The sequence below is a fragment of the Thermomyces lanuginosus genome (genome assembly GCF_041956635.1).
Source record: "Thermomyces lanuginosus strain ATCC 200065 unplaced genomic scaffold VTN49scaffold_32, whole genome shotgun sequence".
Lineage (NCBI taxonomy): Eukaryota > Fungi > Ascomycota > Eurotiomycetes > Eurotiales > Trichocomaceae > Thermomyces > Thermomyces lanuginosus.
In genome coordinates, this window is record NW_027192366.1 from 557,401 (window position 1) to 582,430 (window position 25,030).

Below are 25,030 nucleotides of genomic sequence, written 5' to 3' on the forward strand. Positions count from 1 at the left end.
AGATGAAGAAAGAGCGGGAAACGAACAGACAGGGCAGGAATTCTTGCTTTCCCAACAGATGGATGTCATTCTGGATATGGGCATCGGGAAACAGACATGCTCGAGCCCAAATGTTGATAAGAAGAAGCAAAATGGACAATGCATCACTAAAGGAAAAACACACAGAGAATGAAAGAATAAAGAGTGTTGACTAGGACTAGCAGAGTTTTAGGCTCGGAAAAAGAGTAGAGGAGATTGGGAGATGATTCACGCGTTGATACGCAAAAACATAGGAAACTCGTAGGCCCAATAACGAACTATGCTTCGAGACAACCTCACGACCGACAAGAGAAAACTGTCAACATTCAACGCGGATGTGACGGAGAGTAGGAAAATCGCTTGACCCCCGGGCTGTAGCGGCTGGTCCTGGGAAGAGAGCCAACATCATGCTTGCCTGTTCAGCGTTAGCAACAATCCATCGTCACTGGAATAAACAGTAGTACTTACCATCGCAACAAGCCCGAACATTCTCTAGCCGGTCGGCCTCCCACTCCTTCCGCTCAATCACTTGGCGCAGGTCCTCCGCGCTGTCGTAATCGGAAGCGTCAGTTTGGGAGCTGTCCATGTGCACCGGCGTATGGCGACCCCGGATGCTCGCAAAAGACCCGCGAATGGTCGCATCGAAGACCCTGCTCAATCGAGAGGACGCGCTGGCGCGGTGATTCTCCGTGCGAGAGCCCGTCCCGCTCAAAGCCGGCGACACTCGGCCAGGAGTAGCGCCTGGGCGCACCGAGAGCGTCGACGGCGCCTTGTTCTTTGATGTCGCCGTGTTGCCGCTCTGGTGCGATGTCTGTGACACTCGCGTAACGGTCCTCCGTGCCTGGGGCCGGGGATTGAACTCCTCGATGTCGTCATTCGTAATCTCTGCCTCGTCGCTCCGTTGCTCGTCATCTGTCCGCAGGAGAAGATACGAAAGCGCATTGTACCACGTTTCATGACGCTGGCTGGTTGCCGCTGTAAACCGGATGCGCCGTCCAGGGGTAACCACCTCGAGACTCTTGCGGTGCAGACCCGGAGGATAGGGGTTGTCATCGGCGACCACCCGCACGGCCTCGATCTGCACGCTCTTCGCCTTGTGCTCACTCCGACCCGCGACGGATGGATCATGCTCACTCCAGTACAACGTCCGGGTATACGGATGCACCCAGAAGTACCGGCGGTGTCGGGTGTTGGACATTTCTCCAGATACTGTTCGGCGAGTGTACTTCCAGAGGTACTCACCGATCATGGTCTGCGTTATCGCCTGGATCATACGCGGATCCGTGCCCGGCCCAGGGTGCGAAGGCGGCGCCTCCGACTGGATGTTGAACCGAACATCAAGCTCCGACGCGAACGAGGATAGCGAAGAACGCCGCGTCGACGCGCGACTCTCGCGACTTGATCGGACCTGCGTGGCAGACTCCCTGAGCGACGGTGCCCGATGTTCGCTCGGGGTCTTGGGTCGTGTTGCCGTGGACCGCATGGCCGACGCTGGTGCGGTTGGCGGGCCCATGGTCCCAGTGGTTTGCGAGTTCTGAGCAGCTGCAATGGTTTCCTTGTAATCAGCACGCAGCGGAGGTTGACTTCCGCCAGCAGAGCCAGGCCTCGCGCTGCTCGAGCTGCCAGGTCGTCGGGTAACTGGATGGGAGGTCGGCGCGGCACCAGAGCCCAGGGAAGGTGTCGCTTTGGAAGCCTTCGGTGTTGCTCCTGGAGAGTCCACGCCGGCAATGGACCGTGGTTCGGACGGCGTCAATGGGCGAGAAGCGAGGCGGTCCAGAAGGAGCTGGTCGATCTGCTTGGACGACAGGATCGTCTGCGCGCCCTGGTCAACACACACAACGGACTTGCTCTTGACATCGCGAGATGCGGCGTTGCCAGAAATCGAGTTGAGAGGCAGCGCAGCATCCTCGGCTTTGGCCGGTGGCTCGGCAGCCGCTGGCTCTTTCTGCTCTTCCTGATCCACGAAGATTGCAGGTGTTTCCTCCTTGACGCCCAATGCGCGGCCGCCAGCCAGCACAGCAGTACCTGGCCGGGTGGTTTCGTCCGGGACCGCAGTAGCCTCCACCGGCTTCGGCTCCGGCCATACTGGATCGACAGGAGCTGTCTCTGCAGATTGAATTGGCGAGATTGACAGCTCTGGAATTTCCTTTTCCGTCTCTGCTGGTGCAGGTGCTGCGGGCTCCGTGAAAACCGCCGCGATTGACGATACAGACAACGGCAGGGCCGTCCTTGTCGTTTCCTCGGGCTCGACCACCACCGGCTTCGGTTCTGGCGTGACGAAAGGAGTCGGCTCGGTCTGTTCGCTGTAGATTGTAGACAGCGACAACCTCACTGGCTCAGGCTCTGGCTCTGGTGTCACATTGACGACCACAGGCTCTTCTTCGGGCTGCTCGGCAACTACGCTTTCGGTCTCCATTGTCTGGGTCGCCGTGCTCGACAGGGACGGCGCTGGAGGCGCAGCCGGCGCGATCGGCACGGTTTCCTCTGCCATGATGTCCGACACATCCAGACGCACCTGCACTGGTGTCTGCGGTGGCTCTTCTGGCGCAGAGGCATCGGGAGCCGAAGATTCGTCCCAAATGGTCTTTGGCGGCGTGGGGAACAAAGTCCGCGGCTCCTCGTGCGGCTTCAAGGGCGTGTATTGGGTCGAGGAATCCACCAGAGACGGGGTAACGATATGACTTTCCTCCGTCCGGGTGGTGACTGGCGTAGTGGGCTCCCATGGATCTGTCATGGTGGACGAATCTACCATCACCACAGTCGGTGGGGCGGCGGCCTCGGAGAGCTCTTGATCCAGAGAAATGGTATTCGGCCGAGGCGTCGAGGGTTGGGAGATTACGTTCCCGGTACGGAGAGGGGAGCCGAAATCCCCGTCACTGCCTGGACTACCGAGATCCTCCAGCTCGGCGAACAGGCTTTGGCCGGCCATGGGCGTAGCTGGAGCGTGCTGGAAAGATCCTGCGGGAGATTCACCTGCGCTGGATGGGTCATGGAACGACGATGCCATAGGCGCTTCGCCAGAGGGCCGAATTCGCCGAATCGCGCCACGGTTGACTTTCAGGCGGTAGCGCGGCGGAGGCGACTGCACCGGTGTTCGCGCACCTTCCGGTTCGGAATCGGACGAGGACGCAGTGCTCATGTAAGATGATCGATCACCCGTCTTTGCGATCCTTAGCTGCGAGGGTACGCGACGAGCACGAAGAGAACCTCGACGAGGAGTGGCCTGATTCTCCGTTTCGGTGAGCTCGTCCGTGTCGTCGTCATCGGCCATGCTTTCAAGACCAGTCTGGAAGGCCTCGCTTTCAGTGGCCGTCTCACGCTCGTTAGCGGTCTCGAAGGTGTCATCATTCTCGGTGGCAGTTTGGTAGACATCGCTCTGGTCAGTTGTGGTCGGAGGCGACCGACTCCCGGCGCGGTTCGAACGAATCGTCCGCGTCGGGCTGGCTTCGCTGGTATGGTCCTCCCAATCGGGCTCGTCCAGAATCGACGTACGGCCCCGACGCGCGGGACCCAGCAGATCCGAGCGAGGCACCGGTCTCTTGAACGCCTCGGCCCTGACCTTAGGTCGCTTGGCAGCGTTTGGCGTTGTGGGATGATGGTCAGCGCGACGCCGGGCTTCCAGCTCATCGCGAGCCTCCTGCAGCATGCGTTTGAGCTCGAGTTTCTCCGTCTTCTCTCGGTGAATGTTGCTCTTCAAGTTCTGGATCATGCGATGCGCGTGACCCAGCGAGCTCCGCAGCGTCTCCGTCTCCAGGTGGTTGTGCCGCGGGGTCTGCTTGTTGGGAGACGGAGGCTGGTCCTCATCCGGCGACGGCTCGTCGCGAATCACGTCGCTGGTATCGACGGTTGGGCGCCGCGGGGTTTCCGCTTCCATTTGCCGAGCGCGCATGGCAGTGATGGCCTTGACGAGCTCCTGATTCTGCGACGTAAGCTCCTCAACCTTGGCCTGCAGCGAGACGCGCTCGGCATCGCCAGAGTGAAGACTCCGCCGGAGCATGTTCGCCTCAGAGTCGTGCGCCTTCTGCGCGGCGGCCTGGTCCTCGAGAAGTTTCGTGTTTGCCTGCTTTAGTTCCTCCAACTCGCGCTCGATGCTGCCCTTCTCCGCGGTCAGCGCGCTCAGAGCGCTGGTCAACTTGGCCTCGCGCTCCTGCGCCTCCTTGACTTGGGCCATGAGCTCGTTCTTCTGGGTCTCAAGGCTCCAATTCTCATCCTTGTAGCGTTGCTCACTCTCATCGAGAGCCCGGAGTCGCTGCGCAAAGCCTTCAGCCTCGAGCTCAAGCCGGGAGTTCTCAAGGTTGGCATTCTTCAGGGCCTCGTCGCGCTCGGCCAAGGCTGCCTGCAACTGACGGACCTGAGCGAGGAGCGAAGTGGAGATCTCGGTCGCGAACTCGATGTCATGGACGCGGCTGGACGGCTGGTTCCTCTGTTTGCGCGAAGGCATGTTCACCTTGGATGGCGACGCGGTGGCTTGGCTAGTCAATACGGATGAGCCAGATGGAGACTGTAGACAGTTAGCACGATCGGTGTCATTCCCAGTGCGATCGAGTTCCGTGATCATACCCGAAAGTCACCGATCGACGGGGTTCCATCGCCGCTGATGACGCGCTTGGGCGCCATGAAGGCGCGCGCGGTCTCCCGACCGATCTCATTGTACTCCTTCTCCAGATCGGCGAGCTTCTGGCGCAGCTCTGGGCCGATCTCACTCTCATCCTGCTGCTGCTCGACCTCACGCAGCTTCTCCGTCAACTCCCGCTGCTGATTCACCAATGCAGTACCCAATCTCGACGCCTCCTGGAGTCGGCGCTCGGTCTCAGCTAGGTGCGCCTCCAAGGCGCGCTTGGCCTGGGAGGGAGACGAGGCCGTCAGACTGAACAGTTGGGTGTCGAAAGAGGAGTAGCGATGCGGCTCGCGAGCCGCGGATGGCCCATTCGGCGTGACGAAAGGGTCTTCCATGGTGAGCGGGTGAGGATTGGAGGCGGGGAGTCCCTGAGGACCCACGAAATGCGACCGCGGCGGAGGTCGATCACACGAAGCGTCAGGAGATGGTTGGTATCGTGTGGCCGTCTAGGCGGACCGCATCCTCCAGTTGCCGCGTTGGACCAGGCGGAATACTCTGCGCGCTGCGCGATCGGGTTGTTTTTGTCGAGGGCGCCCGGATGTCCGATCGCGGTCGCAAGTTGGGACGAAAGATTCGCTCGGCGGCCGCGACCGGGGGGTTTGTTGTCAGTCGGAGTCGACGCGCGGGGTCTCTCTGCTGGGCCGGTGAACCAGGGACCCAGCGATGCGATGAGGAACGGGTCGGCGCGTGTGTGTGTGCGATTAGAGATGGATAAGCCGGGGTAGAAGCCAATCGAAGCGCGGCTGCGCGGCCGCGATGCGAGGCGAGATCAAGCGATTAATTAGGAAACTAAGGCAAAAGAGAAGCGAAGAAAAGAAACGAAAAGGAAAGTAAAGAGCGACAGACCAAAAATTAAGGATGAACTACGAAGAGAGAATGGCGATGATGGGTAGAGAGACGCATCAACGAAGTCGAAATACCGGGGAGGGATTCGACTTCGCTGGGAGGACACACACCACACACCGGGAGAGGAGGAGAAGAGAGTCCAGAGAAGAGGAGGAGAAGAAGCGGAATAGTCGAACGGGATCAGAGCGTTAGATTCGTTAGTGTTGATCGGGGCCTGGGCACACTGGGTGAATCATGAAACAGGGGCGCAGGAGATGTTCGGAACTACCGTTTGCACATCTACAGATTGCTAAGAAATATACGCACGATGACGACGATGATTTGGCGTCTAATGCCATGATTAACTGGCATCCTTCTCTCGAAAAATATCGTTGTTTATCGCTGTGATGGCTGCCTGTGTTGTTGACAACTGGCCGCGGCTGAGTAATCCCGGATGCCTGAGGCCGATATCCGAGAGTTTAATAACCTCTCACCGGTCCCCATCCATTTCTCAATTTCGGGAGAGGCGCCATCGACAAACATCGCAAGTATGCATGGACGCGACCATACTGTACAGCGTAGTCACCGGGAAACAAGGAGAATAACAATTCCATTTCATTCCCGCTCCTGCGGTTCATTCCTGGACATCCCGATCCCCCGCATACAATGCGACCTGCTCACGGGCCACATGACCGAGCCTCGGCAGCCATGCGGCAATACGGAGAAGGCTTGGCCGGTGTTTTGAGCTCGAGCGTTTCGGCGATCACAGAATTGGAGGTTATCTGGCACCCATGTTGGTAGCCCGTAATTATTGGATGCCCAAGGCAAGCAAAACGAACGGAAGTCGGAAGAATAAAGATCCGTAGCAACTGATTATCTTATCAAAATGGTCACGTGGAGATATCAATACAGTAATCAAACCAGGTGGTTTCTAATCAGCCAGGAATCTTGATCAACGCGTGTCCCATCATTACTGCAACAATCCGCTACCATGACAGAAGAAAACACCACGGTTGAGACTCCTGCGGATATCCCGCAAGTGACATTTAAAAAGCGGTCGGCAAAAGCCAGGGCGAATTTCCGCAAGCGAGCCGCCACGCCACCAGCGGCCGCGGCGGCCTCATCAGACTCCGACTCGGGGTTCACATCGTCAGAGGACGAAGAGGGACGGCAGATCAAGCGGCGGCGGAAGAATGCCGCCGTGACAGCATCCTCGACATCAACGACAAACAAAACAACGAATGACGCAAACGCTGACACCGGTGCCGGCGCCGGTGCCGCACCGCTGGTCCGCACAAACGACGCGACCAAGCACTCCAACTGGTATGACGACGAGGAGGAGCTGAGCGCGCGGAACTTGCTGGGCAAGACGCGGCCAAACCCGTCGTCATCGTCATCGGCTACCGTGACCACCACCCAGGCAGACAAGCCGAAGCCGAAGCAGTTCGGCCCGACCAAGACAGCAACGAACGTGCGCATGGTTACCATGATTGACTACGCACCAGATGTTTGCAAGGACTGGAAGCAGACCGGGTTCTGCGGCTTCGGCGACTCGTGCAAGTTCCTGCATGCACGAGAGGATTACGCGCAAGGGTGGGAACTTGATCGTCAATGGGAGGAAAAGACAAGGAATGGCAACAAACCAGAGGCCCAGACCGTGGCATCGTTGGATAAGAAACGCGGTGGCGGTGGTCATTCCGACAGTGATCACGATGAAGATGATGCGATGCTCGAGAAGATTCCTTTTGCTTGCATCATCTGCAAGAAATCCTACACAAACCCGATTGTGACCAAATGTGGGCATTACTTCTGCGAGGCTTGCGCGCTGCAGCGGTATCGGAAGACGCCATCGTGCGAGGCTTGCGGCGCAGATACAAGGGGTGTCTTCAACGTGGCGAAGAAATTGAACAAGCTGTTAGAGAAGAAGAGGGAACGAGCGCGCAAGAAGCGTGAAAAGGCCCTTGCAGCGGGAGAGGATGTCCCAGAAGAAGAGGAAGGTGTGGAAAAATAATTCTGTACATTACTCCTTAATACCACTTGCTCGGTTATACTCATCATTTTCGTAGCTGCGCGTCTGTTGTTTTCTATGTGCGACCGATCAACGGCGTCACAACTAGCCTTTTGTGTCGAAATACTCATTTATCCGCTCAATCAAATCGCCCTTCTTTCCTGCCGTCGACAGCCCCTTGGACGTCAAGAAATCCTTGAGGACCGGCAAGGTCAGCTTCGAAAGCGTTCCGCTGTGATAATGATCAAGGACAACATCAATGCCACCGGCACTTTGCCCGCCTGGGTCGGCTTTGGTTTTCTTGGGCGCGGGCGCGCGTGCAGATTCAGCAGCGCCCGACGACGATCTAGCCACACGCTTAACCAGCGTCGACGTCTTGGGCTGCTCGGCAATCATCTTATGGTGCTGTCGCTGGAGCTCCTCGCCCCAGTCAAGCACGTAGTCGCCCGCCCGCTTGTCGATCTGCTTGTACCTCGGAATCGTCTTATCCTCTGGCTGCTCCGGTAGGTCCTCGTCTAGTGCGAGTGCCTGGAGGATACGGTAATGCCACTGCAGCGCCGGATTCGGGTACCGCATCGGGTCGTAAGTAGCCTTGGGCAGCTGCAGCTGCTCGATCACCGTCCGCATCCGGTCGATGAGGGGTTCCGGAGCCACCACATAGTTGGACTCCGGATTCGGCCGGATGTCGTCGGCGAACGGGAGAGGAAGGACATAAAGGCCCGGCGGCATTTTCTGCACGCCGTGCTCGTCAAGCTCCTCGCGTCCGGGGTAGAGCGCAGCCAGGACTGGCGCTGCATTGCGGCGTGGAATGTACCATACGATACCGATTTTCTCATCTTTCAGGAGCTTCTGGTATAGCGCCGAAAACACACGCGTCGAGCCGACGTAGTCCTCCTCGGATGGATAGAGAAAAGTTGGGTGCTTCACTGATGCCCAAATCGGCAAATCGGACATGCGCCGGAAGCCAATGATCCGTATTACGGGATCTCCAAAATCTCGCAGCGTCTGCTGCTCTTCCGTAGTAAAAGATATCTGTTCACCGCCAAACTTGTATGCTTTTCGAATCTCCCAATCCTCCACCTCACGGCCGGTATCATCTGACACTTTAGTCGTCGTTCCTTTGACGATCTGCGGCTTCTCGCCACCGAGCCATACGTAGCAGCTCCGTGCAGGTTCTTGTCTCTTGAAAATTAGGTAGCCTGATACGGAAATCCTGAAGTTCGGGCCAAACTCCAACGGTACGTTGGAGAAGAGTGCTCTTTTAGGAACAGACTTGGAGCGGATAGATGACAGAAGGGAATTGAGAAGCGAGATCCCGTCATCTCCTCCAGCAGCCGTCGGCGTAGGCACAACATTTATCATGGGAGCGTCCGGGTCCGCCGTTGATTTGTATATGATGTCCTCATAGAATTTGGATCGGTCAAACTCAGCGCCAGGCCGAGAGATGGGGAACAGCTCAATTACTACGCCAAGGTCATACAGATCCTTGGCCCGAACTGTCGCCGCAGATCGAGCATTCCGATCGTTGGCATGGGGGTTGTCATTGTCTGTCACAAGAAACAGTCGTCGGGACAAAAAGTTGGCCGCCTTGGACGTGAAGATCTGGTTCACGCAAAACAGTACGTTCGCCATCGACACGGGTTCTGGTGACGGCACCAAAATCTTATCGGCTTGTCCATCGTCCTCCTGCGCCAGGGCTCGCAGCTTCTTGACGTCATCGGCCGCCGGGATATCCAGGTCGGTGAACAGGTAGCAATGGGGATACGACAAATCACCGCGACTGTTCTCATCCTCGTCGTAAAACTTGGAGGACCGCGTGCCAAAGAGCAACACCCCAATCATGTCCTTAGGGTTCGAGATGATGCGCTGCTGCATCAAGCTGTAGGCGCATTTGAGGGCCGCTTTGGCCGGCGATTCCAGTTCGCCCTTCCTGCCGCTCGGCCGCGGTGTCAGCATGGACTCGCTGATCTCAATGGCGAAAAGCACCGCATCTCTGACCGATCGATATTCCTGCAATATATCAGCCAAAGCGCTACTCAAGCTCCTACAATGACGCGTCTTACCGCCTCATTGACCTCTTCTTCCTCCTGGTAGGCCTCGTCCTCCGGCGGCACGTAGCTTTCAGCCATTTTGGATGATTTGTGGCATCCCTATCCCTTCTGAGAGGAAGAGAGCCGCACACTGTTTATGCGGCCGGGATCCAAGCTCCAGCTGCTGCCTAGGCTCTGATCATAGGCGTATCTGCGGCGCGAAGTGACGCGCGGATCATGTGATCTCTACGATTCTATTGGCCAGAACTTCCGGGGAATTAATTACTGAGATAGGTCAAGAATCTTTGGAATCCTGGCCGGATGACATGGTGAGAGCGCATTGCGGGCGCATGTCGAGTTCAGTCTTATCAATTTGAAGTTCAGATGAGCCTGGTGCTCTGACAATGGCGCTGCTAAGACCCCTACATTCAAGATTTGTGCCGATATCCGCCTCGTCTCCAGTTCATCAGGCGGTTCGGAGCTCTCTGGGATTCCGATGCCAACGTCATGGCTTAGCGACGGCAACGTCGACGCCGGTGAAGGGTTCTAAAGGGCCCACGGCGATGGTATTTCTCAACATGGGTGGTCCATCCACAACCGATGAGGTGGAAGATTTTTTGAGCCGGCTCTTTGTGAGTGCTGTTCCGGTGTCCTCCGCGGAATGGATCAGTTCTGACTTGATCGTTGCCATTTGCAGGCCGACGGGGATCTGATCCCACTTGGTTCACTCCAAAAATATCTGGGCCCGCTGATTGCGCGTCGTCGGACACCAAAAATACAAAAGCAATACTCGGAGATTGGCGGCGGATCGCCGATTCGAAAGTGGTCCGAGTACCAGTGCGCAGAGATGTGCAAGATCCTAGACGAGATTTCACCGGAGACCGCTCCGCATAAGCCGTACGTCGCGTTTCGATATGCGAAACCCCTGACAGAGGAGATGTACCAAAAGCTATTCGAGGACGGATTCGGACGAGGACGAGGCGGGCGTGCGGTCGCCTTCACACAATACCCGCAGTACTCATGTTCCACCACCGGAAGCTCTCTCAACGAGCTGTGGAAGTGGCGCAACCGTCTCGAGGGCCGGCGAGCCGGCGAGAGCGAAGAGGGCACTATTCAATGGAGTGTCATTGACCGGTGGCCGGCGCATCCCGGTTTAGTAGAAGCTTTCGCTCAACGCATTGAGGAACGGCTTGCCACGTATCCAAAGGAGCGACGAAACAACGTTCTTCTTTTGTTTTCGGCGCACAGTTTGCCTATGAGTGTGGTCAACCGAGGTCAGCCCCGATTTGCCTCCTCATAATCGATCCCTCTCTAACCAACAAGTACAGGAGACCCATATCCCGCCGAGGTCGGCGCTACAGTTCATGGCGTGATGCAACGGCTAGGGTTCTCCAACCCTTACCGACTCTGCTATCAGTCTCAAGTGGGACCGTCTGCATGGCTCGGCGCGCAGACCAGTGATACCGTTGAGAACTACGTCAAAAAGGGCTACACAGACATCATCCTAATTCCCATCGCCTTCACGAGTGACCACATCGAGACGCTCTACGAGCTAGACCGAGAGGTCATCGGTGGTGCGAATCAGCCTGGAGTCACCCGCATCGAGAGCCTGAACGGCAGCCCGACGTTTATCCGTGCCCTGGCCGAGATTGCGCGGGATCATCTGCGCTCCGGGGAGCCCTGCTCGCGGCAATTGCCGTTGCGGTGTCAGGACTGCCGGAGCGAACGATGTTTGCAACAGAAGAAGTTCTTTGCTGGTGAACAGCTGGCCGATCTTGTACGATAGGGAACGATAGTGTGCAGATCTCTGAGGGCGCTGTCATGACCGAATACTAGTCGCGCCCAGAGTATTACCAGATTACTTTTTTCCTTGCAATTTGCTGTCGTAGGTCCCATTGAATATCCGTAAAACTCTCCTTAGGTCCTCAGTAACATGGTTTAGCCCGATGAGATACAAGGTAGCATCCCGTCAAACAATTGATCACTTGCTGGTTTTGATGAGGAATTCACACGTTGTCACCGTTCTCAGGAATTTGTCCGGTGTGACTATTCTTATGTTCCCCTTTGATTGAACGAAACAATTCAAGGTAAACTCCCACCGTCTCCTCTCCCTTTCGAATCATAAGACACCCTCATTGCGAATACGAGCGCCACATGGGACCGCCGACCAGGTGAATGCTCGGAATACCTAGCCTGAGCAATGCGTCGACTTGATAGTGTGTCTGTGGCGGTTTCAAAAGGCCACCACCGGCGATACGGACGATCACCCTCAAGAGTACAAAGTGAGCGCCCTCCATGACAGTTGAAGGCCACGAGAGCAACCGGGGAAATACCTTCTACCTCGACCGCGCTGCGCACGGGATTTTGAATCGCTACGACACCAACCACAACCCCGGCAATGTCCACTACCTACTAGTACTGGGCTAGGTTGCTCCTAGGTGGAGGGTCTGAAACTTCAAGCCCAGGAGTCCTACTTCCTCACGACTGTGGACTTCCTTCTCAGCCGTAGCATGGCTCCTGCGCGGTGAGGATCGGCTAAAGCTTGAACTGGGTGACATCTCCTGCATCCGCCTTCCCAGCGAACGGCCAACGTCGAGCTGGCCAATGGTTATCGCCTTGGATAATGGCAGGGCCAACTAGTTCTTCCACATGCGGCAGTGCATGAGAGCAATACGAAACCAAGGGCTCCTGATCTACGTGATACGCCAGTGGTAGAAGGGCGAGACTTTACCATTCTACCGACGGAGAATCACGCACGCCAGGGCGCCTTAAGTTAAGTTACCCCTTATGTACCGCATGCGACAAGAGCCTGCTGGAGCTTGCTGTTGTCCAACACAATGACTACGGGTAAGCACGGAGTTGGTCGTTCGTTGAGCAGCCGGATACAGCAGAGATCCTCCAGTTGAAGTTTCTGCCAATCCTAGCTGCGTAGGAGCATGCTATTGCTGAGAAGGGAATCCACAACCATTGGGAGTAAGACTCCTGCGCTTAAGGTTCCCGACTCTTTCCACCTGGTCTACCCCGGCTCCGCAGTAGCGGACGTGGTCTGGAATCTAGTCGGCGTCGTAACCGTCCAGTTCCGCACGCGGAGCGCGATACCAGCATGTAGGTCACTTGTTTCCTTCTGGTCACTCTGGTGCCGCTTGTAGCTGAGAGTTGTTCATTCGAGTTGCCAGTAGCCTCCCTTCGAAACTGCCACAAATCCATGACAACCTCCACATACCGTTCGATGCCGAACACGCCAGACATGGGCATTATTGAGGACCTGCACACTGTTTGTACAAATTATTTGAACAAAAGAACTTTGGCAGTTGCTGAGGTTAAACCAAAGGAGCTAGGTATGTATGAAGTCACTCTGACCATAAGAGGTGCGGAGAGACTCCTCCATACGGAATGCTAAGCTCATATTGGCAGTGGGCAGACTGATAAGGAATTGACGTCACTGAGAGACAACAAGACATGCCTAGCAGGCATCCACATTCCAACTTCATTTCTCGCTAGAATAATTCAGGCTACTCTGGTCAGTGCGATTGGGTTTCTGCCCAATAATTTCTTTCCCAGAGGGCGAGTTCGACGCGGGATATCTTGCAACGTGCTAATCAAGATACTCCATACAGTAGGCTAATCAATAAGCCAGTTGTTCATCAGGAAAACCAATCAGTTTGCACCCTTTCATATTCATACCGTCCTAATTAAACCCAAAAAGTTAGGGCAAGAGAAACACTGGGAGTACTCTAATCCGCATAGGGCATGAAAACCACGTGGCATGGATGAGTAATCATCCTGAAGGGGTACAGAGCACGAAGTACGCGGATGAACAAAATGTCCGAATTGTCAGCAATTATTCACTAGTCTGGATTATGCAATATGGAGATTCCCCAACGCGCCTTGACAGTGTCAGACTGGCCTGGATCAGGATCGTTTCATTCCATGCATCCAAAACGTTCATGCCACCAATTGTGTGTGCGGCCAGGCTCAGAAATCGCAGGGCTTCTAGATTGCATGTCGTCATCCCTCACATTGGATCCTGTGTTGGGCGGCGTTTGGTACCTCAGACCCGATAGATTGCACCGATTGATAAGCTCTATATGACCCAAAGACACCTCCGGCAATTCATCCCCTCCCACACACCGAGTTTCAATCTCGGCTTCGTCGACCATGCAGCCGGGCGTTCAGATTACGGTAGAGGCTGACCAGGAAGCGCATGCGCGGCTGACACGAGGCGGCACGAATGTCAGCCCCGACCAGGTGACGGAAGTGACACCGCTGCTCGTAGAACCACCAGCGGAATCAACCGCTAGCGGAGAAACACAGTCCGTACGAAGGAAAGAATCATTTGATAAGCCATGGCTGGGGTCGGAAGAATTCGACTCAAAGCCAGCCTGGCGACGGCCATCGGTAAGTCGAATTCGTCGCACTTCCAGTTGAATGTGTTAACATCTGACTCGAGATTGCCTAGGTATATTGGCTTTTGGGGCCGTTGTTTCTCTTCACCATGGCCTTTGGTGGCTTGGCAGTGCCCAAATTGAATTTGATTCTTGCTCTGGTCTGTCGTGACTATTTCGCCGACCGAGCAGCCAAAGATCCGCAATTTACATATCTTCCCGTCGTGTTGGGCGCGGATAACGACCAATGCCGCGTGCCTGAGGTTCAGTCCCTGGCCTCGAGGTTCGGACTATATCTCAACTTGATTACGGGCCTGATGTCCGCCATCGGCAGTCCGCGCCTCGGCCATCTGTCTGACCGTTATGGGCGATTGAAACTCATGGCCTTCTCCGCGCTCATGTCTTTGTTCTCTGAGATGTTCACGATCTACGTGGTGGCCAATGCGGACACGGCGCCCTTGTCATTACTCCTGGTGGGCGCGTTCGTCGATGGCCTGGGGGGCTCATTCACGCTGGCTGCGAGCCTGGCATTCTCCTACGGCGCGGACTGCACCGCGCCGGAGCGACGCAACGTCGTGTATGGATATTTCCATGCTGTACTGTTTGCAGGGATGGCGGTTGGTCCCCTGTTGTTTGGCTTCATGATCAAATACACTGGGACCGCCGATTCGGTCTTCTACGCTGTAATTGCCTGCCATACCTTTTACTTTGTGATGCTTGCTTTTGTTATTCCCGAGTCAGTCTCCAAAGCACGACAGATGACGGCGCGCGAGCTTCACCGCGCAACAAAAACCGAAACGAGAGGAGGCTCGTTCTGGACGAACCTCAACCCTCTCAACATCATTCGACCTTTGCGTATCCTCTTTCCCAAACCAGATGGCATGCATATGTGGTCCGCGGTGCGTCTCAAGACATTGTCCAGCCTACGGCGGAATCTGATTGTGCTGGCTGCAGTGGACACCGTCGTGTTCGCCGTGGGCATGGGCGGCGCGCAGATCCTGATCCTGTACGCGGAGTACATGTTTGGATGGCACAACTACGAGTCCAGCCTCTTTATGTCTCTGGCGTGTACCACCCGCGTGATCGGCCTCCTCGTTCTCTTGCCGTTAGCAACGCGACTTTTCCGGGGCCCGCAGTCGCAGGATCAGGCCCACCGAGGCTGCGACCGGCTTGATCTCGGGATAATAAAGGCCGCCGTCCTGTTTGACGTCATTGGGTACATTGGATATGTTACCACCCGCACGCCAGGGCTGTTTATCGTGTCTGCCGTGTTCGCCTCGATGGGCGGCATGGGCTCTCCGACGCTACAATCGTCGCTCACCAAGCATGTCCCTCCCGCCGAGACCGGGAAGATTCTCGGCGCCACGGGCCTTCTCCACGCCCTTGCCCGAGTGGTGGCTCCGGTGACTTTCAACCTAATCTACAGTGCTACCGTGGGGAAGTATACCCAGACCGTGTTTGTATGTCTGGCGTCCCTCTTTGGACTATCTTTTCTCCTCAGCTGGTTCATTGAGCCACATGGTAAGTCGAGCGGCCGTCTCCGCCTGGTGCCAACGCTAACATTGAGCAGTGTACATGCCACCGATTCCACCACCGGATCACCCTGAGGGTCTTGCTAATGATGATGACGACTAATTCAGCTGCTCCGATCTCCTCATGAAAAGGTTCAGGAGTTGTAGCATCATAGGGGCGGCAGTTTGAGTTGTTTTAATAACTACTTGACGGTAAACATGATTGTGAATGATGATTCATGAATAGAGAGAGGTTCTTTAGTAGAGAGGCTGCACAATGATTTTGGATCGTTTGGCCAGTTGACAATTGGTTAGCTACCCTGAACAAAGGTGGCTTAGTCATCAGCGGGTGATTAGTATTTATATGCCTGAGGCATCAATCTTTTCCTGTCGGCGCCGGAAAAATCATCGCCCAGTTGTATGATCATGATCAAGCTCGCAACAAAACCACGATTTATCACCAGATTTTCCGTCTCATTTCAAAGTCCACTCGCTCAATTCCTTTTGCTCATGTCGAATCTACAACGCAATTCCGAGTGAACACCACCCCCATCAAGCACGGTGCGTGGTGGTTGGTGGTCATGCTCTCAGAACGGTCCCGGACGCTGGTCCCCTCCAGGAATGCCCTGCGCGTTCTCCGACAATTGGCCCTGGCGGGCTCGACGCTGACCAGCGTCTGCACGCTGGCTGCCGTGACGTATGATATCAATCGCCGCGTTGCGATTGCGGAGCGCCTGGTTGAGAGCAAGCGTACCCTGCAGACCTCGGCACCGTACTACGATGCGACGACCTCGGCGCAGCGGCTGGCTATGATGATCGAGGCCGCAGAAGAAGGGGAATTTGAGGGTTTGGCGTCATTGAAGGTCAAGGGATGGACAAAACCTCATCCAGCGTTTGGTGAGGACAAGAAGAAGAAGAACGCGGAAGTCGAAGAGCAGAAAACAAGTGCTCCGACGCAGCCGGAGCAAACTGGGCCGGTGAGCTACGTGCCTCCAAAAGATCGAATGGTGGTTCCGTCCATATACATTCAACAATGGAAACGACTACGAAGAGGCGAAGACGTCCCGCCGTCATCTACGGCAGAGAATAGGGCAGAATCATCCCAGGCAGCTGCTAATCCTTCGGAGACTGCGCCGTCAAGCACCGCTGCCGACAATAAGCTGAAGGAAGTCGATTTTAATGCCCCATTTGGCTACGCACAAGACACATGTACAAATTTGGAGATCATCCGGGATTTGCTCGACCGCGGGCAAATCATTGACGCCGCCGAGATGTTCCTCGAGACGCATCCAACAACATTACGTGCGCTCTCAATGGAGAGCAGGGAGCTCGCAAAGGACATCTTTTACGCCAATTGTCGAGCAAACAACGTCTTTACAGCTCGGAGTATCTTCTTCCGGATCGATGAGCTGGATCAGGTCTCCCCACGAATGTGGAAGGTCCTGTTGGTGGTACTAGCGAAGAATGGGGCTGTAGAGTCTGCCGGCCGGCTGTACATGCAGTATCGCAACACGATGAAACTACCGCCATTCCTGATAGAGGTTGTGCTGCGGTGTCTGCTCGAATCCCATCGGTTCCGGGAGGCTCAGTACCTGATGTATGCAAGTGTTCAGCATGACCGAAACTGTGGCCTGTGCGGTCTCTTTTTGACAGGCCTGTGGAAGAAGACGCACAACATCGACCTTATCAACCAGCAACTCATCAAGCTACTCGAGATCCTGCAGAGGTTCCGCAAGCGGCCGAGCGAGCGCCTCTTTAACCCTGTGATGAAGGCCTATGTAGAGTGTGGGCGCGCCGCGGACGCCGAAGCCCTTGCAAAGGACATGGAGGCGAGATACGGTATCGCACCGAATTGCCGAACCAAGGGCATCCTGCTCCAAGCGAAAGCCTTTGCCTGCGATTGGGAAGCAGTCGAGCAGGGTCTTGATGAGATGCACGAGCTTGGCATGACCAAGGACGAAAGCTTCATCCCTGCGTTTGACCGCGTGTTTTTAGAGTACTGGCCCACACATTCAGTCAACGCCATCCGAAACTTCTTCTACAATGCTGTGGAGAAATACTCGCTAGTGCCAGACAAGGTGCTCTACCGACACGTCCTGGAGGCCTTTGTGGAGAAGGGCAACGAGGATCTCGTCGCTGAACTCCAGGAATTTGCGAAGGCCCGGGGATGGGATATTGATATTGATCACAACGAATTTATGGAGACATTACGTAGCCGGCGTCTCGCGCAGGAGAAGAGCCCGGCTGGTTTCTGGCAGATGCTGCAAGCGGCGCGAGTAAAGTACGGCCAAGTCGCAGCAACGCAGCAGATCTTAGGATTTGACCAACGATCTGTGCCGTTAGAAGAAGTGAACCTAATGCCGCATACCAATGAGGTCCCTCCGTGGTATGAGAGGACCATGGAGTCGGTGACGCTCACGCGGGCTATTGATCAGCATCAACCTCTGGATAGGCAACTGAGCAGATTCCTGCACGCGGGCAATCTGGAGGCTGCTCTCGAGGCGTTCCAGCGAGCACAGGTTGCCGGGTACCGCTTTAGTGGTGTGCATATTGAGCTGGCTCTGATCGCGACCTTGCTGGAGCGCGGGCTTCCCGCGGCGAAAGCTCTGGTGGAGGAGCACATGGATTCGATCCGACAATCGAAACCGTTCTCGCCCAAGTTTTTCCAGCAGGTTCTCGATTGCGAGCCGGACAGCGAGATCGAGGTGATCAAGCTGGCTATCTTCCGGTTCTACTCTTTGTGCTGGGAGAACCCGTCGCTGCTGGTGAAACATCACCTGATGAACTCGACAGCGGCGAAGCTGATCAAGAAAGGCCAGCACAGCGAGGCGCTGGACCTGCTGGTAACTGCATACAAGTCGCGTTGGGGCCGCCGAGACCGGTTCGACGGGACGTGCATGAAGACGTTTGTGCGGGCGTTTGGGGCACTAGACCACTTCCGTGGCGTCCGATGGTGCATCCTGACGGGCATCACGCGCGGCTCGGCGGTGAGCCCGAATTTCCTCGCCGAAATTCGACGCGTTCTTGCATCACTACGGCTGCGGTCGCCACCCGGGCGCAAGGAGAAGATGCGCAGGCGGAAGGCATACCTGCGCTACCTGGAGACTCTGGCCGACATTCTAGAGAAGAAAGCCTCGGGCGATCCGGAGCTCAAAGCGCTGCGGGTGGACCGGTTGGAGAAGCTGAAAGCGCGACGTCTACGCGTGGAGCCGACCAGCGACGACCGGGCACTCTGTGACTTTGCCAGCATCCGTAGGACGATTGAGGCATGGGACGAGGAAATGGAACTGGACAAATTAACGAATCCCGACCATGGCAAGCTCAAACTTCCGCGGGTTAAGGAGTTGTGGAATGAGGTACAGGTGGTTGGCGAAGAGTTTTGCATGGAATGATTCTGTACATACTGTATATTATTGGATCATGAACTCCTACAACTCGGATGATATCTCGTTCGATATCACAAGAGACTAGAATTACCCGTTTGAGTACCCGGTCATCGGCCCGGAAAAAACTCGGGCCGAACAGGGGTGATATTCACATGCTAAGCCGGCCTCACGCCACACTTTGGACACGCAAGGATATTTGTTCCAGCCCAGACCCCCCGAGAAAAGGCTCCCGTTGCGTCCTTCTCCGTGTCAATGAAAGGAGAAACCGGTCGAAGGCCAGCAATTGAGTCCATTGCGCACCCGACGAGCGGAATTCAGCGCAGTCACCAGAGCACGACACCTCTACGAACTCGAAGTTAAAAAAGTTTACGAAGAAGAACAGGGAAAAAATGTCTTCAACAGCGACAACCGCAGCGAGCGTCACCGTCAGCGCTGAGACGGTTGAGCAGACTTCGCCACAGCGGGCTACCACCACGCAACAGGCGGACGTGGCGATCATTGGCGCCGGAGTCGCAGGTTGCGCGCTGGCGGTGGCCTTGGGACGCCAGGGACGGCGGGTGCTGCTGCTGGAGCGGTCACTTGCAGAGCCGGACCGAATCGTCGGGGAGCTGCTGCAGCCGGGCGGAGTGCGGGCACTGGAGAAGCTGGGCCTGCAGGACTGCCTAGAGGGCATCGATGCGGTCAAGTGCACGGGTTATACGGTGATTTACCATGGGAAGCCGGAGCTGCTGCCCTACCCGGCGGAGAAGGACAAGAATGGGGTGGAGAAAGGCCCGGCGCCCGAGGGTCGGTCGTTCCACCATGGTCGGTTTATCATGAAGCTACGGGAGGCCGCACGAGCGACGCCCAATGTGACGATTGTTGAGACGACGGCGACAGCGCTGATCAAGAAGGGGGATCAACGGGCTGGTCCTAGTCCCCAAGATGATGACGATGATGACGAAAGAGTGATTGGAGTTGAAACCACGAACAAGGCGGGAGAAACGGAACAGTTCTACGCAGCCGTGACTGTTGTGGCCGACGGGTACGCGTCCAAGTTCCGACGGGAGTATCACCCGCACCAGCCGCGAGTCAAGTCACGGTTCTGGGGGCTCGAGATGATCGATGCAAAGCTTCCGACGCCGTACCACGGCCATGTGCTGATTGGGGATGGTGCGAAGCTCGGGCCGGTGCTGATGTACCAGATCGGCACGCGGGAGACACGTGCACTGATCGATATCCCCGAACATGTCGCCGCCGCTGCCTCCGCGGCCGCCCAGGCTTCGGGTGACAACAGCGCCCTGGCTGGTGTCAAGTTGCACATGCGAGACGTTGTCCTGCCTTCCCTCCCAGAGTGCGTCCAGCCGGCATTCAAGGCCGCTCTCGAGAATGGGCGGCTGCGCTCCATGCCCAACTCCTTCCTCCCATCCGCCACGGTGCGTGCCCGCGGACTCATCATTCTCGGCGATGCGCTCAATATGCGCCACCCGCTCACCGGCGGCGGCATGACGGTGGCGTTCAACGACGTCGTCGTGCTGCGCGACCTCCTCGCGCCGGAGCGCATCCCATCCCTCTCCGACGCCGACGCAGTCGCCGACGCCATGCGCACCTTCCACTGGCGTCGGAAACAGGCCGCCTCGGTCATCAACATCCTTGCCCAAGCTTTGTACAGTTTATTCGCCGCAGATGGTACGGATAAGCCCTCTCCTTCCCTTTGACGCATTGAAAACTAACCCGCATTTACTAGATGAAAACCTCCGCATTCTCCAACGCGGCTGCTTCCGCTACTTCGAGCTCCGCTACCACGAAACGCCCGTCGCACTCCTCGGCGGACTTATCCAGCGACCCACAACCCTCATCTACCATTTCTTCGCGGTGGCTTTTCTCGCCGTGGGGGTCATGTTCTCCCAAACCCCCTGGTACCTCTGGCCGCTGGCTCTGGGGCGTGCCGTCACGGTACTCTACACCGCGTGCGTGGTGATTATGCCGTACGTGTTTGTGGAGTTGCGGCGATAGACAACGGCCTTTATTCCATGTCTCGTTGTATATTAGCGCTGTTATTCCTCTTTTCTTTTTCTGCGTTCCTGTGCTGTGTTTGTAGATATAGATCCATTCCTCTCGAGATTAGCTAGTAAGCGATGGTAATATCTAATTAATATAATAGAGATTAAAGCATGAATTTCACTTTATCCATTGATTGATTTTCCGTGGTTAAGCAAGTAACTTAGTCGAGATACAATCCCCAATCACAAAGACGAGAGACACCAGCGCAAAAAAGGGGTTGAGGGGACAAAGGACATTGTAACGATATGGCAGTAGTAGTGGATACAGATATTTGCCAAAGGGAAAATATAATAACCGCATAAGATCATGAATCCGAACACACCATAAAACGGGGAAATAAATGCCGGGTTCCTGTCCAGGCTCTCAAACAAAAAGTATATGGTATATAGAAATAAAACAATCCCTCGCTGCATAATGCACCGTGTCAGACAAGAATATAACACCTGGTTCGATGCTCACCTCCAAACCAATATGCAATGGAAACAATGGCCGAGTGAACACCCTGCTGAGGAAAAAAGAAAGGGGAAAAGAAAAAAGAAAAGGAAAATGGACAATCAAAAACACATGGTATATTTTTGCTGCTCAATGACACACACAAACAAAACAACCCGTCGTATGATTCTTTCATGCGGACAACCAAGTCGAAAAATCCGAGCCGATGTCAAATCGATCTCAATGCAATCCCGATCCCAAACAACCTCGTTGTAATAAAAAGAAAAGAAACAAACCGACAATCAAATCCAGATCCAAACCGCTCATCCCCCTTTTCTCATCGACTCATCCGCCGGAAGCGGCTCCGCCATGTGGTATGGCTGATTCTCCGCCACGGACCGTGCATTGCGCTTGTGCTTTTTCTTCGTCGTTGTCTGCCAGCCTCCGTTATTGTGCGTCGGCCCACGTTCCCGCGGCGCACCGTCATCGCCCCGGCGCGGTGCCGATGCATTCTGACCGTCTTTGCGAGCGTTGGAAGATGTCATAGCTTTTGTTCGCTGGCTGACTCCGTTCGGCTTCTCGTTATTGGACGACTCATGGCCATTTATTCGTCGGCGCGCGCCCGAGGTCGGGGTCGGCGAGCCACCAACCTTCGAGCCCCCAGAAGGCCAATTGGAGGCTGCACGATCATCGGACTGACCATGAGTACCGGACCGTGAGTCATTCAAACGCTCACCATTGACAACGCCCGGCTTGGAATCACCCGTCTTCTCCGGCGTAGATGGCTGATGAGGCTTCTCATCGAATCGCGAGACGTGCAGATTTTGGAACTGATGGTTCAGCCCATCAAGTTTGCTGTTATGACCATTCAAACCAGCCTCGTATTCCCGCAGCCGGGTATGCCCCTCTGGGTCCCGATATGACATGTGGAACGGATCCATCTCGAACGTCATTGGCTCCGATGAGACGTCACTCGGGAACCCGTCCGACGATACCTTTGGCGGAGAACCCCAAGCAGCCTCCATCTCACCGGGGCTTGACAGGGGCAAAGTAGGGAATCGCTCGGTGCGGTCTGACGAGAGACTCGCACTGCGATGCTCGCCGGGCGGAACAGACCCGTCTACGATCAGCGGCCCGCCATCACGGGACGGCGCTGGTCGGCTCGGAGCAGAGGAGGCCGGCGGTGACTCCAACGGCCCGTTGGGCGCCGAGGAACTTGTCTCGGACATGGTTCCCAATGTCTCCGGGAAGGGATAAGCGCCCGGACGAAAATCGGGCACGGGCGGAATATATGGTGTGAGCATGGGATTTGCATACATGGCCATCAGGTTGTGATGATACACTTGCTGGGGGGTCATAAAGTAGCCCGCATACTCTGCCGCACGGAAATCTTCCGCACTAGACCGTGGCATGTAGGATGGCCCGTTGCCCGTCGGAATACTAGATTCGTTCTCGCTGGCATTACGCGGCGGCGACCCCGACGCTGTCGGCTGTCGTGCCTGATCAGTCGACGTGGGCGAAGACGACTCGGTTTGGTGCTGCGAGACGGGCCGTGCTGGTTGGGAATGAGACCGCATTGACCCGCCCGGAGAGCCGTCGGTCAGAGATGATCGACGAGGACTTCGACGCAGCTCCGGGGCAGCCGCCTGCGCGGATGGTGAAGGAGGGTTGGTATTAGTGCCCTGGACACTTTGAGTCGTGATGGGGATGTAAGCCGGTGCGTAGAACATACCCGGTCGAAGCGGCGCCGTCAATGGCGGATGGTTGACGGTCCCCGCTCGAACTCGAGAGCCCTCGTCACCGGACGGCTGGTCTTGTTGCTGCTGTTGTTGTTGTGGGAACGGGAAGGGAACTAGTGGCTGCCGGATGAGGACCGGAGGTACTCGTCCCGTCAGCAGCGATTGATTATGCAACTGCATCCGCAGCTCCTGCTCTTGCGCTTGAAGAAGCTGGATCTGCTGATAAAGCTGATCATGGAGCAGGTACTGGGCCTGCTGCGCTTGCAGGGTCATTTCGGGCGTAAGCCCCAGGTAACCAGGACGGAAGCCGTTGGTATGATTCGCGCGATTCGCCGCGCTGGACGAGCGGCGGCCGGGGTTGTTGCTCCCACCACGACCGAACTGGTTCGGGTGACGTCCACCACGGCCACCGCCGCGGCCACCTCGTGTAGCGGTGGGCGCTGGGTTGGGAGTCAAAATCGGTTTGGGCTGCGGCGGAGGTCGCTCCCACACGCGCTCCTCCTCTGGAGGGAACACGTACTGCTCGCAGCACTTCTCCAAGTTGGCCTCCGAAATGGCTTTGAAGGCTCTCCGCAACTCCATGTGCAGGCCCTTGAAGGACGTATCGTCGGCGGTGTTGCCGAGGTTGCGCGTAGTGTTAAAGGGCTCCTCGACACATAACCGATTATTTTGCAGCAGATGCCAGCCCTTTCCTTCCTTTGAAATCAACTTGCCTTCTCGGACCGAGATGACGTATTTCTCGTAGTCAACTTCATGCCCGTAGTAGCGGAAGAATTGGAAGAGAAGGTCCCCCAAGGACTGCTTGTTTGCCTTCCCAAACCCTGCCAAGGCAGAAATGTTGTCATCGAAGGACACCTGAACCCCATCTATGGTGGTCTTCTTTTTAGTACTTCGCCTTTGCAAACTGGGCAGGATGGGTGGATCTCGCGTTTGCAGAAAGTTAATGATGAGACAGATCCAAGTGTAGGAGCTCAACGTTCCTCCCAGTGCTGCGAATGAATGGTCAGCACATGGAACTCCCGCATTGGTCAGCTGGCGAGACTAACCGGCATCGTTCAGGACCCGCCGCTTGGTCCAATACTTCACAATCATGGCCAAGGGCCGGACCCTCTCATCAATTTCCACGTACGTCCGGACCATGCGGGTGTTTTCCAGGGCGAGAGTGTTATTCACATTCATGTCACAGGCAAGCTTTAATTGAGGGTCCCAAATCTTCACAATAGGAACCTTCGCATGGGAGACACAAACGACCCGTTCCATGCCATCTAGCCAAAGAGGTTAATATTGAACTGTGTGTCTGAAAGGGATAGAACCATACGATTTGCCAACACTTCTGCAAGCAAGCAGACATTCTCCAGCTCCTTACGAGGCGTCGTAATGCAGATGTCCACTGCTCGAAAGTTAGCATCCCAAACCAGGCCAGCGAAAACGCGAGAGCATGCGGTACCATCCGAGTCGCTCGAGCAGAGCTTATTTCCGGAAGATCCAAACACATGAACCTTGATGTCGCTTCCCGGGAATTGCTCGTTGAGGAGTTTCTCTAACTTCTGCACCAATTGCCGCCGTCGGTCATCGCTCTCGGCGGACGGTAGTAACCGGTCATACAACTCGCGCATGTCTGCACTGAGAGCCTCCTCCTCTTCAGGAGTCAGCTTCTCCTTCAACCCGACCTTTTCCTCCGGCAGCATATCGCCACCCAAACTGTAGGGCATCCGCCGGCGGAAAAATGCCATACCCGTCTCATACTTGCAGCCGCCCAGCGGTTTCCGGAACGAAGGCAACGGGTTGGTCTCAGATTGGGTGGAGTGTGGGGAGGTACTTCGACGGCGAGGAGAGGGACTGCGGGACTGGAAGGGAAGACCGCGAGGTTGTTGATACGGCGTTGAGGGCAGCGAGCTGGATTGTTGGGAGCTCCCCGGCTGGCGTGATGGCGAGGTTGCGGCCGCAGGGCCATTGCCGGAAGCACGCCATGCCATGGTGGAGGGCTGAGCGGCTATCGGTGAATCGTCACCTGATTTATGTTGATTTGTGTGTA

General features: G+C 56.0%; 10 protein-coding genes across 10 annotated transcripts; 6 read left to right on the plus strand and 4 right to left on the minus strand.

The window, feature by feature from the left end:
- Window positions 1-344: 344 nt before the first annotated feature.
- Window positions 345-4,971, minus strand: VTN49DRAFT_4973 (uncharacterized protein; the record flags this gene model as incomplete). Its single annotated transcript, XM_069412978.1, has 3 exons — window positions 345-433; window positions 487-4,519; window positions 4,579-4,971. 3 exons carry the CDS (start codon window positions 4,969-4,971, stop codon window positions 345-347), a joined length of 4,515 nt encoding a protein of 1,504 aa, XP_069266892.1.
- A 48-nt stretch (window positions 4,972-5,019) lies between these two features.
- On the plus strand, window positions 5,020-5,361 carry VTN49DRAFT_4974 (uncharacterized protein; the record flags this gene model as incomplete). Its single annotated transcript, XM_069412979.1, has 1 exon — window positions 5,020-5,361. One exon carries the CDS (start codon window positions 5,020-5,022, stop codon window positions 5,359-5,361), a length of 342 nt encoding a protein of 113 aa, XP_069266893.1.
- A 1,091-nt stretch (window positions 5,362-6,452) lies between these two features.
- VTN49DRAFT_4975 (uncharacterized protein) lies at window positions 6,453-7,472 on the plus strand (the record flags this gene model as incomplete). The annotated part of the gene is made up of 1 exon (XM_069412980.1): window positions 6,453-7,472. One exon carries the CDS (start codon window positions 6,453-6,455, stop codon window positions 7,470-7,472), a length of 1,020 nt encoding a protein of 339 aa, XP_069266894.1.
- A 102-nt stretch (window positions 7,473-7,574) lies between these two features.
- On the minus strand, window positions 7,575-9,598 carry VTN49DRAFT_4976 (uncharacterized protein; the record flags this gene model as incomplete). Its single annotated transcript, XM_069412981.1, has 2 exons — window positions 7,575-9,479; window positions 9,533-9,598. 2 exons carry the CDS (start codon window positions 9,596-9,598, stop codon window positions 7,575-7,577), a joined length of 1,971 nt encoding a protein of 656 aa, XP_069266895.1.
- Window positions 9,599-10,077: 479 nt separating this feature from the next.
- Window positions 10,078-11,285, plus strand: VTN49DRAFT_4977 (uncharacterized protein; the record flags this gene model as incomplete). The annotated part of the gene is made up of 3 exons (XM_069412982.1): window positions 10,078-10,131; window positions 10,197-10,773; window positions 10,828-11,285. The coding sequence occupies 3 exons, from the start codon at window positions 10,078-10,080 to the stop codon at window positions 11,283-11,285; spliced, it is 1,089 nt and encodes a 362-aa protein (XP_069266896.1).
- Window positions 11,286-12,515: 1,230 nt separating this feature from the next.
- Window positions 12,516-12,748, minus strand: VTN49DRAFT_4978 (uncharacterized protein; the record flags this gene model as incomplete). The annotated part of the gene is made up of 2 exons (XM_069412983.1): window positions 12,516-12,648; window positions 12,723-12,748. 2 exons carry the CDS (start codon window positions 12,746-12,748, stop codon window positions 12,516-12,518), a joined length of 159 nt encoding a protein of 52 aa, XP_069266897.1.
- Window positions 12,749-13,657: 909 nt separating this feature from the next.
- Window positions 13,658-15,519, plus strand: VTN49DRAFT_4979 (uncharacterized protein; the record flags this gene model as incomplete). Its single annotated transcript, XM_069412984.1, has 3 exons — window positions 13,658-13,897; window positions 13,959-15,405; window positions 15,455-15,519. The coding sequence occupies 3 exons, from the start codon at window positions 13,658-13,660 to the stop codon at window positions 15,517-15,519; spliced, it is 1,752 nt and encodes a 583-aa protein (XP_069266898.1).
- Window positions 15,520-15,976: 457 nt separating this feature from the next.
- On the plus strand, window positions 15,977-18,787 carry VTN49DRAFT_4980 (uncharacterized protein; the record flags this gene model as incomplete). Its single annotated transcript, XM_069412986.1, has 1 exon — window positions 15,977-18,787. One exon carries the CDS (start codon window positions 15,977-15,979, stop codon window positions 18,785-18,787), a length of 2,811 nt encoding a protein of 936 aa, XP_069266899.1.
- Window positions 18,788-19,170: 383 nt separating this feature from the next.
- VTN49DRAFT_4981 (uncharacterized protein) lies at window positions 19,171-20,776 on the plus strand (the record flags this gene model as incomplete). The annotated part of the gene is made up of 2 exons (XM_069412987.1): window positions 19,171-20,449; window positions 20,508-20,776. 2 exons carry the CDS (start codon window positions 19,171-19,173, stop codon window positions 20,774-20,776), a joined length of 1,548 nt encoding a protein of 515 aa, XP_069266900.1.
- Window positions 20,777-21,579: 803 nt separating this feature from the next.
- On the minus strand, window positions 21,580-24,971 carry VTN49DRAFT_4982 (uncharacterized protein; the record flags this gene model as incomplete). The annotated part of the gene is made up of 4 exons (XM_069412988.1): window positions 21,580-23,984; window positions 24,042-24,260; window positions 24,314-24,385; window positions 24,443-24,971. 4 exons carry the CDS (start codon window positions 24,969-24,971, stop codon window positions 21,580-21,582), a joined length of 3,225 nt encoding a protein of 1,074 aa, XP_069266901.1.
- Between the last annotated feature and the right edge of the window lie 59 nt (window positions 24,972-25,030).